The 16,911-nt window shown below is 42.5% G+C and overlaps 1 protein-coding gene across 2 annotated transcripts in view; it reads right to left on the bottom strand.

The window, feature by feature from the left end:
* DAPK1 (death-associated protein kinase 1) overlaps nucleotides 1-16,911 on the bottom strand; it is a 214,635-nt gene that overhangs the window by 92,427 nt on the left and 105,297 nt on the right. For both annotated transcript variants that reach the window (XM_004677794.2, XM_012721443.1), the window contains exon 2: nucleotides 11,086-11,307. In XM_004677794.2, coding sequence (XP_004677851.1) covers nucleotides 11,086-11,307 — 222 coding nt within the window. The remainder of the gene's footprint in view (nucleotides 1-11,085; nucleotides 11,308-16,911) is intronic.

Below are 16,911 nucleotides of genomic sequence, written 5' to 3'. Positions count from 1 at the left end.
AAAAAAAAAATTCCTTTAAACCCAGAGCAAGATTATTTCCTATTTACCTCTCCACTTTTCTCCAACTCATGCTGGGCCCACGGAAGCTACACAGAGACTGAATCAAAAGTGCCCCCTTCAGCTGGGACTCACTTTGATTTTGGTTAACAGCCAGCTCCAATAGGTTAGGAGAGGGAGAACAATCCTGTTCTCTACTCCAAGCTGCCAGTGGTTGGCCAAGTCTCTCTTCTAAGGGCTCAAACCAGGCCAGGTGTTTCTCTCCATGAAGTACCCCCTTCCAGTCCTTCCAGGATCCCCCAAGGATCCCAGGTCTAATGGTGGTGTGGGTTCCTTACTATAACTAAGGTTTAGGGTGCTGCCAACCATTTTTTTCTTTACTCCTTGGAAATGCCTTCATTAACAGTCTCCTTATTAAATGCTCTTCAAATTTTTCTGTGTGTCACTTGCTTCCTGGTAGGTCCTAAACCAACTCAAATTCTGATACTGGAGATTTTATTCTTTACCCTCTAGGAGATTAGTCAAGAATACATCTCCTAAAATCCAATCAAAGCATCAGATTCTCAAAAAAAAACAAAAAGTCTGTCAGTGGCCAAATACTGGTTCTTAAGTCATATGCAACTCTTTCATCTCACCATGGTGTTCTTTTGGCTCTATTTAGACTTTCCAAACATTTATTGAACCAAGCACATTAGTAAGAGTGATGCAAAGTAGATTATGGCCTTTCCTTCAGAGAAACATATTGGTTGGGCGCGGGGGGTAGGGGAGGACAAATGTACATGGACTGATGTACAGCCAGAGTGCCCCACAAATACAAGAGAACTTCCCACTCTCTCCCATCAAGGAACTGCTAAGAGAGAAGATGCATGAACAGCACAGCTTCCAGAGAATCAGACTGAAGTAAAGAAACTGGAAGGTCCACCATGTCTAGACTTGTTCTCAAAAGTATAAATTAGTACTCTGAAATCAAGCAGGGAAGAATGTGACTCAAGAAGCACTGGCCCATGACAATCACTGTCCTGGAGGAGCAGTTCAAGGTCCAAGGAAGAGGGTGAGGCCAATTTTAAATGTCCTCCCTATTTCAAGGTAGTCTTATATTCTACTGAACTTAATCTCCCCCAACCCCTGTCCAAAGATAGCAGAGCTTAGAAAATATGGGTAATTGATATTACAGACTGAGTCTTCCAGAGGCTTAGCAGAATTCTAGGCCCCAAATACAAGGACTTCCTGCCCAAGATATTAGAACTTCCCAGAAGCTCTATCTAGATAGAGTGGGCACAGCTTTCCTAATTTGAAGGGTGGGGTAACAACTCCCACTGGAGTCACACCCAACTCTTGATAAGAGAGATTACGTAAGACAGGGGTTCACAATGACTGATTCAAAGAGTTCTATGAAGAGAACTTCACACCAAACTGGACATGACTTAAAGGAACTGAAGTATCTACCCTATATTTCTAAAATTAATCTACATAATTTTCCCATCACAGTAAAAGGGGGAAAGTTACCGACACTTCTGTCATCTGGGAAAAGAAGCAGTCTTTTTACCTGCATTTTACTTCTACCTAATTTTGCTAATATAGGAGGACTATGTCTCACAGTAGCTGAGATGTGACTACAGGAATGTTCATTTAGAGCCTTAAACTGAAACTGACATTTCAGTATGAAGTAAGCAATGATTTACTATTGTCACACTAGAGTCCTTCCACATCTGTAACCTAGTCATGTTGATTACATTGAAAAGTTACCTGCATTAAAAGAAGAAAACGAGGGCCTTCCCTGGTGGCACAGCGGGTAAAAGCACAGCACTAAGAAGCTAAAGTCACTTCAGTATGAGTTGGATCCCCACCCCTGGAGGTGACCACATGGTGTGGTAGGCCTCTCCTGACCCTCCCGCTGCTCCCCTCAGCAGTGTACTTCACTGATCTGCCTGTTCTGATCCCCACTCTGTCTCTGGTGAAGCCTCTTACTGTCCCTGCACCTCTGACCTGTACCCCAGTTCTGTATGCATAAATAAATAAATCTTTAAAAAAAAAGAAGAAAATGAGTGGTTAAACTTAAGAAGGTGAGAGAGTATTCAATTACTTTAAAATACAAATTAAGAGGAAAAAAGTTATTTTTACAAGGTTATTTTTAGAAGTATATCATTTTCTTTTTTAGCAACACTTGGCAATAACATGAGGCCAAAGAGACGGTCGCAAGATGGTCTGGAGAGATGTGTTATTGACATGTCCTAGAAACTAGCCTGGTGAAGGAATCTCACTCAGGATTCATCACTAGCTAGGGGTCAGTATCCTTAGCTTTCTGTCTCAAAAACTGATCCCCACCAACATCCCAGAACTCTGGGTTGGTATCCCAAAGTGGGTGTTATAGGACCAATCTGGTCGACAGCCACCATCTAAGTATCAGTCCTGTGCCTGGGGAAAAGCTAGGTCCAGACCAGGGAGGAAGCCAGGAGGCACAAGCAGCCTATGTCATATAACTGGATGACCCCCACCCTGTGGAGAACCAACTGGAGCAGCAGGAGGAGGAACAGGACAATTGGGGAACCAGAATGTCTGAGGGGTCACTTAAGCCACAATTCCATAGTTCTCTTTTATCACATCCTCTTGAAGTGTTGGTTCATAAGAGAAGTTGACTACAATAGGAACAATAATAAGATGTGTGACATGGTTGTGAGTTTCCAGAAAGAAGTGTGAAGAGCTTGCACAGATTGGAACCAAAGTGCCAGAGAGGGTGGTGCCTGGGAGGGTCTAAGAATCCCTGCACAACACTGGGGCTCTGGCGGCCTTATGGCTGCTACAGGGAAGAAGTGCTACTGAACATATAAACCTGAAGGATTACTAGATCTTTCTTAGAGATGAGCAAGGATTCCAAATACCCTCTATTTAAAACCATATCTGTAACACGTGGAGAACATCATGACAGATATTAGAATTATAAACATAAAACTACTGATCTGGGCCCTTCCTGGTGGCGCAGCAGGTTAAAGCACTGCACTGAGAAGCTAAAGCCACTTCCGCATGGGTTCGATTCCCGCCTGCCCTGGAGGTGACCACATGGTGTGGCAGACCTCTCCTGACCCACCCGCTGCTCCCCTCAGCAGTGTACTTCGTCGATCTGTCTGTCCTGTTCCCCACTCTGTCTCTGGTGAAGCCTCTTGCCACCCCTAAGCCTCTGGCCTGTACCCCAGATACTGCAATGGTTTGTTTTTATGATTTCCACTGCCCCTATTTTACCCTAAGACCATCCAGAAATCAAATCCACATAAGTAAGTGAAAATGCCCCATGAATAAATGATATGAAGACATATTTCAACTGAGTGGTTAAGAAATAAGTGTGGGAGAAAGCATACATGCAGGGTTTTATTTCTCAAGAATACCTGAATGGAAAATGGCCTACTGTATATGATCTAGTTCTGCTGTGAAAGTTTGAGACTAATGCCAAAGGCACTTCAGGTTCTTTGCTTGTGCCTAATAGTAGATATCTGAGTTTGAGTGCCAAAAGTGTAATCCAGAACAGCTCTTGAAATTACCTTAAAAAAAAAAAAAGTTCAAAAAGTCAAACGAGCTTGGTTCAAGTTCAGAAAAGAAAAGCATTTAAGAAGTCTGAGTGTACTTTTGAGTCCTGTGAGGACCAGGAAAGGAGCAAAGAGTAGGGTGTGGGGGGAGAGGAACTGGGGTTCTGAAAGGCAGCCCGTAGCAGACAAACCTTTCACAGCATCATTTATGCCCCTTCTATTACCTTCAACCAATACAACTTTGCCATGTTTAAGGTAACTTGAAACCATCACTTTAATCACAGTATTTGCCCCCTGGAAAGCTCTTGAAATTTTATATTTGCTACAGTGCAATAAGAATTCATCCACATTATATCCACTGTGCATATGTACAAAGAAGAAAGTTCCTATTATTATTTTGCATCTTGGTTTGACTATGAAAAGAGTGAACAAATTTAACAGTGATCTTGCATAAATAATCTAATATTGCACATATTTGAATAACACTTGCCAGTTATCTGCAATTAACAAAGTGAATTTTGAAAATTCTATTGAGCCAAAGTTAAAATGAAAACTGAAAGGGGAGCTGTTGTTTCACAGGTACAGAGTCTTAATTTTTCAAGAGGAAAAGGCCTGGAGTTGTGTGCCTATAACTAACACTATTGTACCATACACTTAAAAATGGTTAGGATGGTCAACTTGGTGCTATGTGGTTTTTATCACAATTTTAAAAATTGCATTTTTAAAGTAAAAAAATAACAGAATTATTCATTCTATGTACCACATTTGGTCACAAACCACAGCACATTGTAGTAATTTGAGTTTGCTGTGTGAGAGAGAGCGAGCTACCTACCTACCAATGGTATTCAGCTTTAAGGATCAACTTTAAATTCCAAGTACAACAAATAAAGAGAAAATTTTAGGGTTAGAGAAACTGGCTTGATTTCTTTGCAACAGTCTGTGCCAATATTTAATCGCAAATTTCGCATTTTTAGTTTATAAATGTTAGCATGGGAAACTTTCAGAAGGCTATTTAAAGCCGCTGAAGTCACTGTCTTGAAGCAGACCACAAAAGGGTAATGCCCACTTCTGCGTTAAGTCAGACTGAGAACCCTCCACCACATTTCTCTGTCCAGGTTGGAGGAGGCAAGAGCCACATCTCACTGATTTCTCAGTTAGTTGTGTGATAGAAATACCATGATTAGGTGTTTTGTTACTAAACAGCATACAGAATTTTGGACTATCAGGTGAACGGGCTCCCAGTAAAAAAAAAAAAAAAAAAAAAAAAAATTACAGCTTTCCATTTAACTAGCACTTTTGAATTAGTTTGCTAGGGCTGCTTTAACAATACCATATAGTAGGTGCTTTGAACAAGAGAATTTTCTCACAGTCTGGAACTAAGACGCCCAACATCAGGGTAACGGTAACTGTAACTCCTTCTAAAGGCACTAAGTGAGAATCCCTCTGCTCAGGCCCTCTCATAGTATCCAGAGGCATCAGTCCAATCCTCCACTTCACATGGTCTCCAGGTATCTCTGACTTCGTATGACCTTATAAGAACGCCAGTCATTTGGAATAGGGACTCACCTGAATTAGGGACTCATCCTAACTGTAGGTATGACCTCCTCTTAAATAGCTACATCTACAATGACCCTATTTTCAAAAGGAAATACTGGGGTTAGGACATGCCTTTTTTAGAAAACATAATTCAATGTATAATAGTTTCTCAAAATCAGCAGTATCAGAATCACTTGGGAATTTGTCTAAAGGCCAAATTCTTAAGACTATTTCTAACCCACAGGATCAAACTCCAAAGTATAGCTAAATAGTATACATCCAACAAGAACGCCAATCCTTCAGAACCACTGTTTTGTTTTAATTTTATTCACGTTTATTTTTAATTTATTAATTTTATTTATATAGATTTTACATTATTCTTAATTTTTGTATAATGTATGCTTTATCCTCTCAGGTGTAGTCCCTGTACTCATTGTTTTGATTAATGTCTCTTTTGCTGGACAGAAGCTTTTTAGTTTACCTTTTAAACATTCTTATTTATTTTTTCACCATATATAGGATTTGTGGTCATCACAGTTTTCCCACCACACTCTACCATGTTCTCTACCATTATCTGCTCTTCCCTATAATCTTCCCCTCACCCCTCCTGTGGATCTCAGATCTTGTTCTGCTTTCAAAGGTTCAGTCTTAACAATAATTTCTTTTTTTTTTTTTAAAGATTTATTTATTTATTCATACAGAACGGGGGTACAGGCCAGAGATGCGGAGGGTGAGAGGATTCACCAGAGACAGAGTGGGGTACAGAACAGGCAGATCGACGAAGTACACTGCTGAGGGGAGCAGCGCAGCGGGCGGGTCAGGAGAGGTCTGCCTTGCCATGTGGATCTCCTCCGGGGCAGGTGGGAATCGAACTCATGAGGAAGTGGCTTAAGCTTCTTAGTGCTGTGCTTTAACCCGCTGCGCCACCAGGGAGGGCCATTAGCAATAATTTCAAAGGAAACCTGTACTCTTTTGTTTATCGCAGCACTATTTACAATAGGTAAAATATGGAAATAACAGAACAAATTAGTGGGTCAAAAAAAATGTGGTGCATATACACAATGGAATACTACTCAGCAATCAAAGAGAGATAAGCTCATGCCATTTGTAGGATATAAGGGATTATTCTAAGTGAAGTGAGCCAGAAGGAGAAAGAGAAATATTTGATGGTTGCACTTATATATGGAATCTAGAGAAACCAAACAAAGGATCAGACAAAAACAAACTGTAAGACTGATCCTTGAAAGCAATGAACCACTGTTTTAAGCTATACTTAAATGTGTATGTACACCATGCTCTTCCAACAGGATTACTAGACCTTTGATGCAATCTGTGATGGCTATCACATGTTGCTTCCCTCACAGTGGAGACTAGCTAGTGCTATTTGCCTAAAAACAGGTAAGCTCTAGTGGTCCACGTAGGTCACATCTGGTCTTTAGATCAGATTTTGTTTGGTCTGTTCATAAATTATCTCAACAAATGCCAAGATTAAAAACCTAGTTTACAGGCTTTTCCTGAAAAGTAAATATAAACTCTGGCAACAATGGGCTCAAAATTCTGGGCCTGGGAGCTTTAAAAAGTCATAGTTTCCACTACTCCTTGACACTGAGGTGGCTTCATGCAGACTAACCTGGCTCACTTATATCTCCTACCTGGTCCCTAAAGTCATTTGATTTGACCCATGGTTAGGTAGAGAGGTGCTGGATAGAAATATCTATCACTACACACAGTCTGAAATATTTAGTATCGTTGAGCCATCAGTTTAGGAAAAGAATTCTAGAAACCAATATCTTATTAGTACTGACTTTAATTTCTGAGTATTTAGCTTCACTTTTCAACATTTTGAAATGACTCAAGCTCTAGAAATCAAAGTTTCACAGAGGCTGGCCAATATAACAACACATGGGTGAGTAATAGCATGGTAAGAAGAGATTTTGTATTGCAACAACTTCCTTACAGAGAAACTGTATATGGAGATATGACTTTGTGATTTTGAGAGACGACATATGCCTCCTTCATGTATATACAATGCTCAGCTGCAACAGAAGATCAGCTGTGAAAGCTGATTTTCAAGCACAGCATGTAGGGGGGAATAGGGAGGGAGTCATTCTTTAACACTATATTCAGACTTACAAAATATGAACTAGGAATTGACAAATAGGCTTTTAATGCAGACACCAGTAAGTTCTATGCAAAGGACAGAAAAAAAAACCTGTTTTGTACTTTGCCCAGGAATAACCACCCATATTGGGTGGTTCACAAAATAGCAAGAGGAGTGCGAGTTGAGGCCACTGTAGTTCCTGTAGTTCAGTAAGGACAGGCCTAGAGTTCAGAGCTGAAAGCTCACACATACAAGTAGAGACTGGAACAAGGTTTTAATAAAGCAACACACTTCAGCAGTGAGTATGTACTTTCCATGGACTTCATCTCAAAGCAATACATCAGAAAAATACAATCACTCAAAGACTTCTGAACCTGAGGATTCAAACAAATAACCACTACTATGTCATAGGGCTATTTTCTCATGAACTCTTAAATTTTATTCTCTTCTTCTCTTTTTAACCGACACTGTAACTCAGCAATCTTAGGAAAGAAAAGAAGAGATTAAATATGTCATTGATGACTAACTCTTCCTTTAAAGTGAAGAGAATTGAGAATTGTCTCTTTCTCAAAGGCAAAGATGATTTATTTCTGGTGGGAAGATCTAATATTTTGACCAGTGTATTAAATATCTAAAATACCTCTTTACGGCAAAATAAATATATACAAAAAGGGACAGGCTTGTGATGCGAAAACAAGGGTATGCTTCCCTTCAGTACACAGTGTCAGAGCATTAGTTGGGATTCGCCCCCACCCCGGGGGGGGGGGAACAGAACCAACAGATAAGAGTGTGTAGTGAAAGAAGACAGTACGAATCATAGAGGCTGACAAGTCATAAGATCTGCAGTGTAAATCAACTAGAATCAGCTGGAGTAAATACCATAGTTCTCATCTGATGTTAGCTTAAAGGCAATGATCATTCTCAAAGGGCACTGGGTAGGAGGCATTCCCTTTGTTCAGGGTAAGGTCAGCCTTCATGCTTTATTCAGGCCTTCAACTGACCAAATATTTAGGTACCCTGTGGCCTACTTAACTCATACAAAAAGGTATCATAGCTCTTCACATGGCTGGTAGGCAAAAGGACAAGGGCAATCAGGATAGTCGATGCTAGGATCTCTGAAGGGAAGGGAAACATATGTCTGAACTTGTGAGGAAGGGGTCATCCCTTAAGGCCACTTCTACCCCTTCTATTGAACATATCTTTTAGTAATTAATTAAGGTCATCATTAGTTAACCATGTAAAGCAATGGGCCACTTCCATGCACCCAATAAAACCACAATTTAAAAACATACTGACATTACCAAGTATTAGTGAGAACAACCAGAACTCTCATCTTTGCTATTGGGACTCTAAAATGATTGTCACTTTAGAAAACAATATGGCCGTTTCTTATAAGGTTAAACATACACTTACCACATAATCTGGCGATCCTACTCATAGGTATCTAACCAAAAGAAATGAAAACATATCCATACGCAAGTGAAAGTTTATAAAAGTTTCTGTAATGTTTTGGTAGTAACTGCCAAACACTAAAAACAAAACAAATTTTCTTTAGTGTGTGAATGGATAAATATTCATATAGTGGAATACTACTCAGCAATAAAAAGGGAACACATTATTCATGCAAAAATCTCAAAGGCATTATGCTGAGCAAAAGTCAGTCTCAAAATATTGAATACTCTGTAATTTTACTTAACGATATTTTGAAGATAAAACTACAATGATGGAGATAGTGCAGCAGTTGTCATGGGACAAGTGTGGAGCATATACTGCCCTATAAAGGGAAGAACAACGGAAGTTTGAGGTAAGGGGACTATTGTGGGAATCTAACATCAGTGGTAGTTATAAAAGATAGAGGTGTTAAGTAGCCTCTACAGAACTGTACAACTCTCCTCTCCAAGATTAAATCTACTCCACAATGATTTAAAGTTTTGTTAAATCAAATAGTAATAAAATAATTCTAGGTGCATGAAATTTCTGTGTAGGGTAAATGCACCTAGTAGGAAATATCTATGAAATGGTGTCAGTTAACAGAAGTTGAATTCAGAATATATACATGTAGGTGGGATCAAGAAGAAGTTACTTAAAGGCATCATTTGTAGAATTTGATAAAGGATAAATGCCAGTCTTAAGTCACTAACTGATAAATCTCTGAAAAGGTAAAAAGTTTTGATTTGTAACATTTCTCTCCCAGAAATAAGATATGGTTAAGGAGTCCTCCCTGGTGGCGCGGAGGGTTAGGACGCAACACTGCAAGCTAGCCACAGCCACTTCAGTGCAAGTTCGATCCCAGCCTGGAGGTGATCCACATGGCACAGCAGACCTCTCCTGGCCTGCCCGCTGCTCCCCTCAGCAATGTACTTCATCCATCTGCCTGTTCTGCTTCCCACTCTGTCTCTGGGGAAGCCTCTCACCACCCTGCACCTCTGGCTTGTACCCCAGTTCTGTTTGAATAAATAAATTAAGAAAAAAGAAAGATATGTTAAAGGATTTGTCATGGAATTTGATCTCTGTTCTGTCAATTTTCTGAGTCCTCACATTTAATGTAGCTTGTACCCTCCCAGAAGACAGAATACCATAGTGAGGATGAAAAGTTATTCTTCTAATTTCCCTAATCCTCTGTGCCATTAGATGTGGTTTGCAAGGAGGGTGGGGAGAGATGCCCCAAGGGAACACGTGCCAAAGACAGGAGATAATATTGGTTGTCACAGCTAGGGGGGAAGAGGATGTTACTGGCATTTGATGGTAGAAAGGCTGCTGACATCCTACAATGCACAGAATAGATGCCTGAGCAAACAGTTATCTAGCCCCAAATGTCATCTCCCAGATAAAAGGGCACGTTGAACATACCTATGAGCCTGACAGTATTTTAAAATTCTTATTTTGTTTACTTCCTCAAAACCCTTTTTGGGTAGGTATTCAGATCCTAACTTATAGGTCAGAAGATTTTTGCTCAGACTCACAAAGGCATATGCCCCAAATCCAGTGACAGATAAGGAGCTGTGGGCACTCCAGACCCTGTGACTGCAAAGTCTAGGTAGCTACAGTGTGTGTTCTAGGGAAGGGGGGGGCCCTAAAACCTTCCTTCACTTCATCTCTTCTGGTGTCAAATATCACCTCTCAGTCCTCAGAAAACTGTACAATTGGGGGATGTGGGCATGGCCAAACAGCAAATCTGAATTGCCAAGTATCCCAGAAATGCGTGAGGCCAGACATTACTAAAGGACACACAGAACCGGCTTATCGCCAGCATCCCTCCTCCTTCACCTCTACCCAGGCAGCCTAGAATCATTCTCAGCTCTGTGTTCCTTAGCGTTTTCTCCATCTTCCACCAGCTGGATTTAGTCACAAAGGTGAGGAAAGAGAGACACATCACAGAACAAAGTGCTATAGTTTCCTCCAATAACACTCAGCTGCAGAGTTTGCCTGAGAAAAATAAATAAAACTCTAAAAACGAGAACTATCATCACCCTGAAGGATTTGCGTTCAATTTTCAAATTTTACCCTTTCACATAAGTGGATTGATTGCCCATTCCAATGATTAAAAATGGGTATGTGTGTGTAAGAGGGGAGAAGAGAGACAAATGAGGAGAGAGAAAGAAAGAGAAGAGAAATAGAAAAATAGAGGAATGAAATGTGAGGAATGGTAGTTTCACATAAAGCTCAGAATTCAGAGCCCCAAGACTGGGGAGCCCTCTTACAAATCAGGTGGGACCACATTAACAGAAGCTGCCCTTCAGAATGACACAAGGTAAGTCCATAGAGGCCCTGGGGAGGCAGTACACCATTGGTCTTGAACCTGACAAAACAAAATGCATCCCATGAGGTCCCATGTAGGTCACTGAGCTGTCCCAGCTGCAGACAAGCTGTGAACTGACCTCCCCACCCACCCCACCCAGCCCAATCCAGCCCAGCCCAGCAGAGAACACTCACAGTTCCAGAATCAGAATGACATCAGTCTTGTTCTCATAAACCTCATGCAGGGTGATGACATTGGGGTGCTGGATCTCCTTCAGGATGCTGACCTCCCGCTCAATATCCTCTCGGCTCACACCCCGCCTGCTGGATTTCGTCCTCCTTTTTTTGATGAATTTGGCAGCATACTGTAAACCAGTGCTTTTCTCACGGCATTTCTTCACCACTGCAAACTGCCCACTGAAGAGAGAAGATAGGAGAAGGTCAAAGGGCATTTGCTGTTCACTACAAAACAGAATCTTGAGTGGGATGTAGCACAGGGAGGCTATGTAAATGTGAAAAGGAAAGTCCAAACTGGGAGATGAACAGCTAAACTGGAACACTACACATTAGTGTAGTGTAATGCTACAAGGAATACAAATTCTGCATGAACGGGTAATTGTGCTCCCATTTACACACTTTCCTCTTTTCCACCCATTTCAGATTCAGGACAGCAAGAAGGCAAGAAGGAGGTCCCTGATCACATCTCTCTTTCAACAAACTCTTTCTCTATGTCTAAGGGAAACAAATAATTAGTGGAAAAATACACAGGACTGCACTCAAAGACATATTTCTAGTTATTTGCTAACCAAAACACCCAGAATACAAAGGCCTATAAATTTTTGTTCATATTGCAGACATACTAAGACATGCGTAGCAGATATCTGTTGCTTGCTTTTCTAGCACCACCATCCCTTTCTTTCCTCTCCAACAATCTTTGTATCTAAGAATCTTGGAGGTTCTGGGAAGCTCTACAACCCTGGCTCCAGTGACAGGCACATGATCTACTGATCAAACATTCTAGAGAATGTAGAGACAAAGCCCTTTTCTGAGACTCTCTGACCACCCAAAAGCTGCTGCCAGTCACCCTGAAGACACGAGGGATGCCACTCTTGGGATAATTCCAACCACTGCAGAGGCAGAACCAGGAGAAGGGAAGAAACGAGCCCACACTATTGTGTGGCTGGATCAACCCCAGCCTGAAGCCATCTGCCTTTGGATTTTTCGGCAACATAAATAATAAATTCCCTTTACTGTTAAAGTCAGTTTAATTTGGGTTTCCTATTTCTTGCAAAAGAAAGCAGCCTCTACAATCCAAATGCTACGGCATGTACCCAGAGCTTCCTGTCTATATTGAAAGGGCTATAATAGGACTTGATACACAAAAAGGTGGATATGTAAGCAGATAACTTGAGAGGCAAGCAGGGTAGGAAAGATGCTTCCCACATTGAGGTTGCCTCCTCACTTCCTTCTTAAAGACCAACGCAGGGTCGATACCCCCTCTTCCCCAAGCACAGCATCTATACATTTCTTGGCACCTACTGGAGACTGTAGAAAATTATCACAGTTATTTTTAGCTAGCTTTACTCTTCTAGCAGAACAGAAGGGAAAGAGAAAATCAAATTAGGGGTAATATTTTGAAGTTAGCAAATAGATACTTTAAAATGATACTCATTTACTTCAGCAGCAGGTGGCCAGTAAAAAAAAAAAAAAAAGCCAAAACACAAGCTTATCTTTAAAGCTGTGATACATGTTGTGTACAGCAGGTTATTAGTACATACCTCCTCCTGTAGCAGGACAGCTGAGAAGTGACAGAATAAACCCCACTGGACACTGGCACTGACTACCTACAAGCACATCACTTTGCGGAGTCCTGGGGTCTGTTAAAACTGTATTATGGCAATTTGCTGATTTCTTTTGGGAGTAAAGTAAGCTTTCCCTCTCTGGTAGGGGTGGGGCAGTAAAGATGGTGTTTATGAGTAAAAGAGGGGAAACAATACCTCTTCTTACAAAAAGTGCAGTCATGTCCCCACCCTCAGGATGGAGGTAAGCCTGGCAAGGATCCCCGACTTACAACTGAATCATATCTGCAGGGCTGGGCCCACACACTCCCTCAGCCACAGTGACTTATCTCAGACAAAGGTGCTATAGTTTGGATCATGTTGTTTAAAAAAGCAAAGCCAAAGAGAAAAAAAAATCATCTGTAGCTGAAACCACGAAGAATTTAAGTACAAGACTAATTTCAAAATTCCACATTGACTGTGTGTGCCCCCTTTAATTATTTAATTATAGGGAGGTATAATGGCTGGGTAAAGAAAGCCCTATTTTGTGTGTGTTGGGGTGCAGGGGGATGCAAGAGCCTGTGCACAGGTCTAAGCTACCATGTCATTCAGGTTTTTGGGAAACATCTGTAGCTCACTCCCTTGTAAGAGAATCGATTTCTCTTTCACACTTTGGGGTTTTCATGAGGAGACAGTAGGGGAAGGTGAGTAAGATGCTACAAGTGAGAAGGACCCCCCTTTAGGAGAGGTGATTCTACTGCCCAATGGCACACACAGTAGCTAGCCTGGACTTTGGAGTCACAGGTCTGGGGGCCCACAGCTTCTTGGGATTTGGGTACATTCCATTGTGGGTCTGAGCAACAATCTTATGTGTAAGTTAGGCTATGATTACCTACCTGAAATGGGTTTTGAGAGTAAATGGGATAATAATATCAAAATATCTTCAGGCTCACAGGTATGTTCGATATGTGGCTTTTCCTCACAACTAGAAGGTGACATTTGAGTCCAGATAATTGTTCAGGGATCTATTCCTGCTTTATGTGTTTTTGTTTAAAGGTATCTTATATAACACAGGGAAACTCTGGCAAACTCACAACTGAAGAAAGCTCCCCAACACACTTACTTTCTCTGTGGGGAAGACCCCAGCCTCTGTGCTTACAAACCCTGCACTTGGGCACCACACCCAGGCACATTTAGAACAGTGACACTGACAATGAAAGCACAAGATGTGCAAAAACAGGACATGAGACAGATCGTCCAAGGACCACCCTTGTTTACAGCCTGAGTGCTGGACTAGAAGTAGAGAGGAGCTCTGATGGACCTCAGCTGGGAGTGTCACCAACCACCACAAAGGACCAAGAGTGATGATTTTTTGAGGTTACAGAGGGATCTTATCAAGTAGGCGACTCCACAGACATGGATCCAGCAAAATGAGGGCTGTCTGTATCTGTTTTGTCAAGTTTGAGTGTCCCATGTACAGTGGGTCTGTTTTCCAAGAAAAAAGCCTCATGTAGCCTTAGCAGCCGTATGAGTGTCAGCCACAGCTGGAGAGGAAGAGGGGAAGAGGGCTGGGGTAACAGGCAGGTCCCGCAGTACTCAGTGATGATGACGGGCTTCTGTGTGTGTGTTTACTTTCCTCCCAGCTCAGAGCTCACCCTGAAAGCTGTATTAGGTTGTTACTCTAGGAGTTCATGATTTAAAGACCCCTGGTCCCCATGTTGCCACTTATTTCTCTATCTCCAACTCCCCAACAGTCTGACCCCACCTACTTGCTCTCTAGTGCGCTTGACTCCTAGGGCCACACAGCACCTACCCTCTGGGGCACTTGTTCCTTGGTTCCTGCCCATTTCCTCCTGCCATGTCCTTGAACCGAGAGGTGCTGTGGGCACACCTTTCTATCCCTGAGGCAACCGTGCAGGGCTCCCCCAGAAGCCCAAGCCTAGTGCTGACGTGCTACTCTTGACCTAAGTGCCAGAAGGGTTAAACTGAAGATGCTTCCTTTCAATTCCATGTTGACAGCACAGGGCCCACAGCACAGACCGCCTATCTTCGAGTCTGGTTCCACTGTGTATGAGTTGTGCAAGTATGGGCTTGCTTATTCTTTGAGCACACTGTCTCTAATCTCCTTATCTATAATGTGGGTATAATAACAGTGCCTCTCCCCCTGGAGGGTTGTTGGGGTGGAGGAGGAAGGATTAAATGAGATAGGACCAGTAAAATGGTTAGAACAGTGCCTGGCTGTAAGACTTCAGTAACTTAACTGTTGTTAATCTTCAACAAGTGTACTTATTTTTACTAGCTCACAGTCACTTGACTCTCAAATCTCTGCTGCAGTATTACCCCAAAATATCACCTCTTCAACCACCAAAAGGACAGAGTCCAAAAAGGGGTGGGGGGGGGTGGGGGGAACAGAGCTGTATTGTGTTAGGTGTGTAAAACTATTGTGAAATTGGGCTGCTCACTTCAAACTTCCACACATCACCCTCTTCCTCCACTTCCTCTCCCAGTCCTCCCTTCCCCCTACAGTGAGAAGTTCTGCTGCTCACTGCAACCCAGGCTTGGGGACTCCAGAGTCACAGCTGAGCTAATGGCCAGGCAGGAGACCCACACTAGGCCCGCCGGACTTGGTGTACACGCGGCAATGGATGCCAGGTTTTGCATAATGCAATTGCCTCTGGCAGCCACAGACTAGGGCAGCCTCCTTGGAGGAAAATCCTCCTCTAAGCACAGTAATTTGCTTTGTGAAGCCTAATTTGAGTTGGAAGTTTAGCTAATTGCTGCTAGGATCCTTTCCTTCCTGAGCAGCTGGTCCTCAGCCCACTGACTCCCTGGCACCCACTTTGGGAGGGCAGTGGATGGGGGGGGGCAAGTCTTCATCTTTAATATCCTCTACCACCACCACTAACAGCTGGGAAAAAATGTGTTTGGTTGACGTGGGTGAGTCAAGGGTCTCTAAATCATGAACTCCTAGAGTAACAACCTAATACAGCTTTCAGGGTGAGCTCTGAGCTGGGAGGAAAGTAAACACACACAGAGAAGCCTGTCATCATCACTGAGTACTGCGGGACCTGCCTGTTACCCCAGCCCTCTTCCCCTCTTCCTCTCCAGCTGTGGCTGACACTCATACGGCTGCTAAGGCTACATGAGGCTTTTTTCTTGGAAAACAGACCCACTGTACATGGGACACTCAAACTTGACAAAACAGATACAGACAGCCCTCATTTTGCTGGATCCATGTCTGTGGAGTCGCCTACTTGATAAGATCCCTCTGTAACCTCAAAAAATCATCACTCTTGGTCCTTTGTGGTGGTTGGTGACACTCCCAGCTGAGGTCCATCAGAGCTCCTCTCTACTTCTAGTCCAGCACTCAGGCTGTAAACAAGGGTGGTCCTTGGACGATCTGTCTCATGTCCTGTTTTTGCACATCTTGTGCTTTCATTGTCAGTGTCACTGTTCTAAATGTGCCTGGGTGTGGTGCCCAAGTGCAGGGTTTGTAAGCACAGAGGCTGGGATGTTCCTCACAGAGAAAAGTAAGTGTGCTGGGGAGCTATGTTAAGGCGTGAGTTACAGTGCTCTTTGCCAGGAGTTCACTGTCAGTGAATTGACAGTATATGTTAAATAAGATACCTTTAAACAAAAACACATAAAACAAGGTTATATATTGATCTGTTGAAGAACATGCTCCCACCCCCGCTTCACAGGAAGCTTAGTGTCTATTTCCTCCAGGATCAGAGGCCAAGTACCCACTAACACAGTGTTTGCTATAAATATGTAGAACATTAACACAAACAAAGAGGCACTAAAGGATTGTGTAAACAAGTAACTGACAGGACAATTTGTTACACTGTGTACAAAGAGCCAAGTGCATTTTGAAATAAAAACTTTTGAGGAAATTGTACTAGCAGTCAGTCAGATACATGCAAAGAGAGTGAGACACATACCTGCTTTGAAGAGATTTATAGTAAGAAGCTTGATTTAAAATTAATCATAGCCCCTCCCTGGTGGTGCAGCGGGTTAAAAAGCACAGCACAAAGAAGCTAAAGCCACTTCAGCATGAGTTCAATCCCTGCCCACCCCGGAAGTGACCACATGGCGTGGCAGACCTCTCCTGACCTGCCAGCTGCTCCCCTCAGCAGTGCACTTCATCCACCTGCCTGTTCTGCTCCCCACTCTGTCTCTGGTGAAGCCTCTCGCTGCCCCTGAACCTCTGGCCTGTACCCCAGTTCTGTATGCACAAATAAAT

Source organism: Condylura cristata, unplaced genomic scaffold (genome assembly GCF_000260355.1).
Source record: "Condylura cristata isolate star-nosed mole 26May11 unplaced genomic scaffold, ConCri1.0 scaffold00006, whole genome shotgun sequence".
Classification (NCBI taxonomy): domain Eukaryota; kingdom Metazoa; phylum Chordata; class Mammalia; order Eulipotyphla; family Talpidae; genus Condylura; species Condylura cristata.
This window is presented reverse-complemented; position numbering and strand designations above follow the sequence as displayed.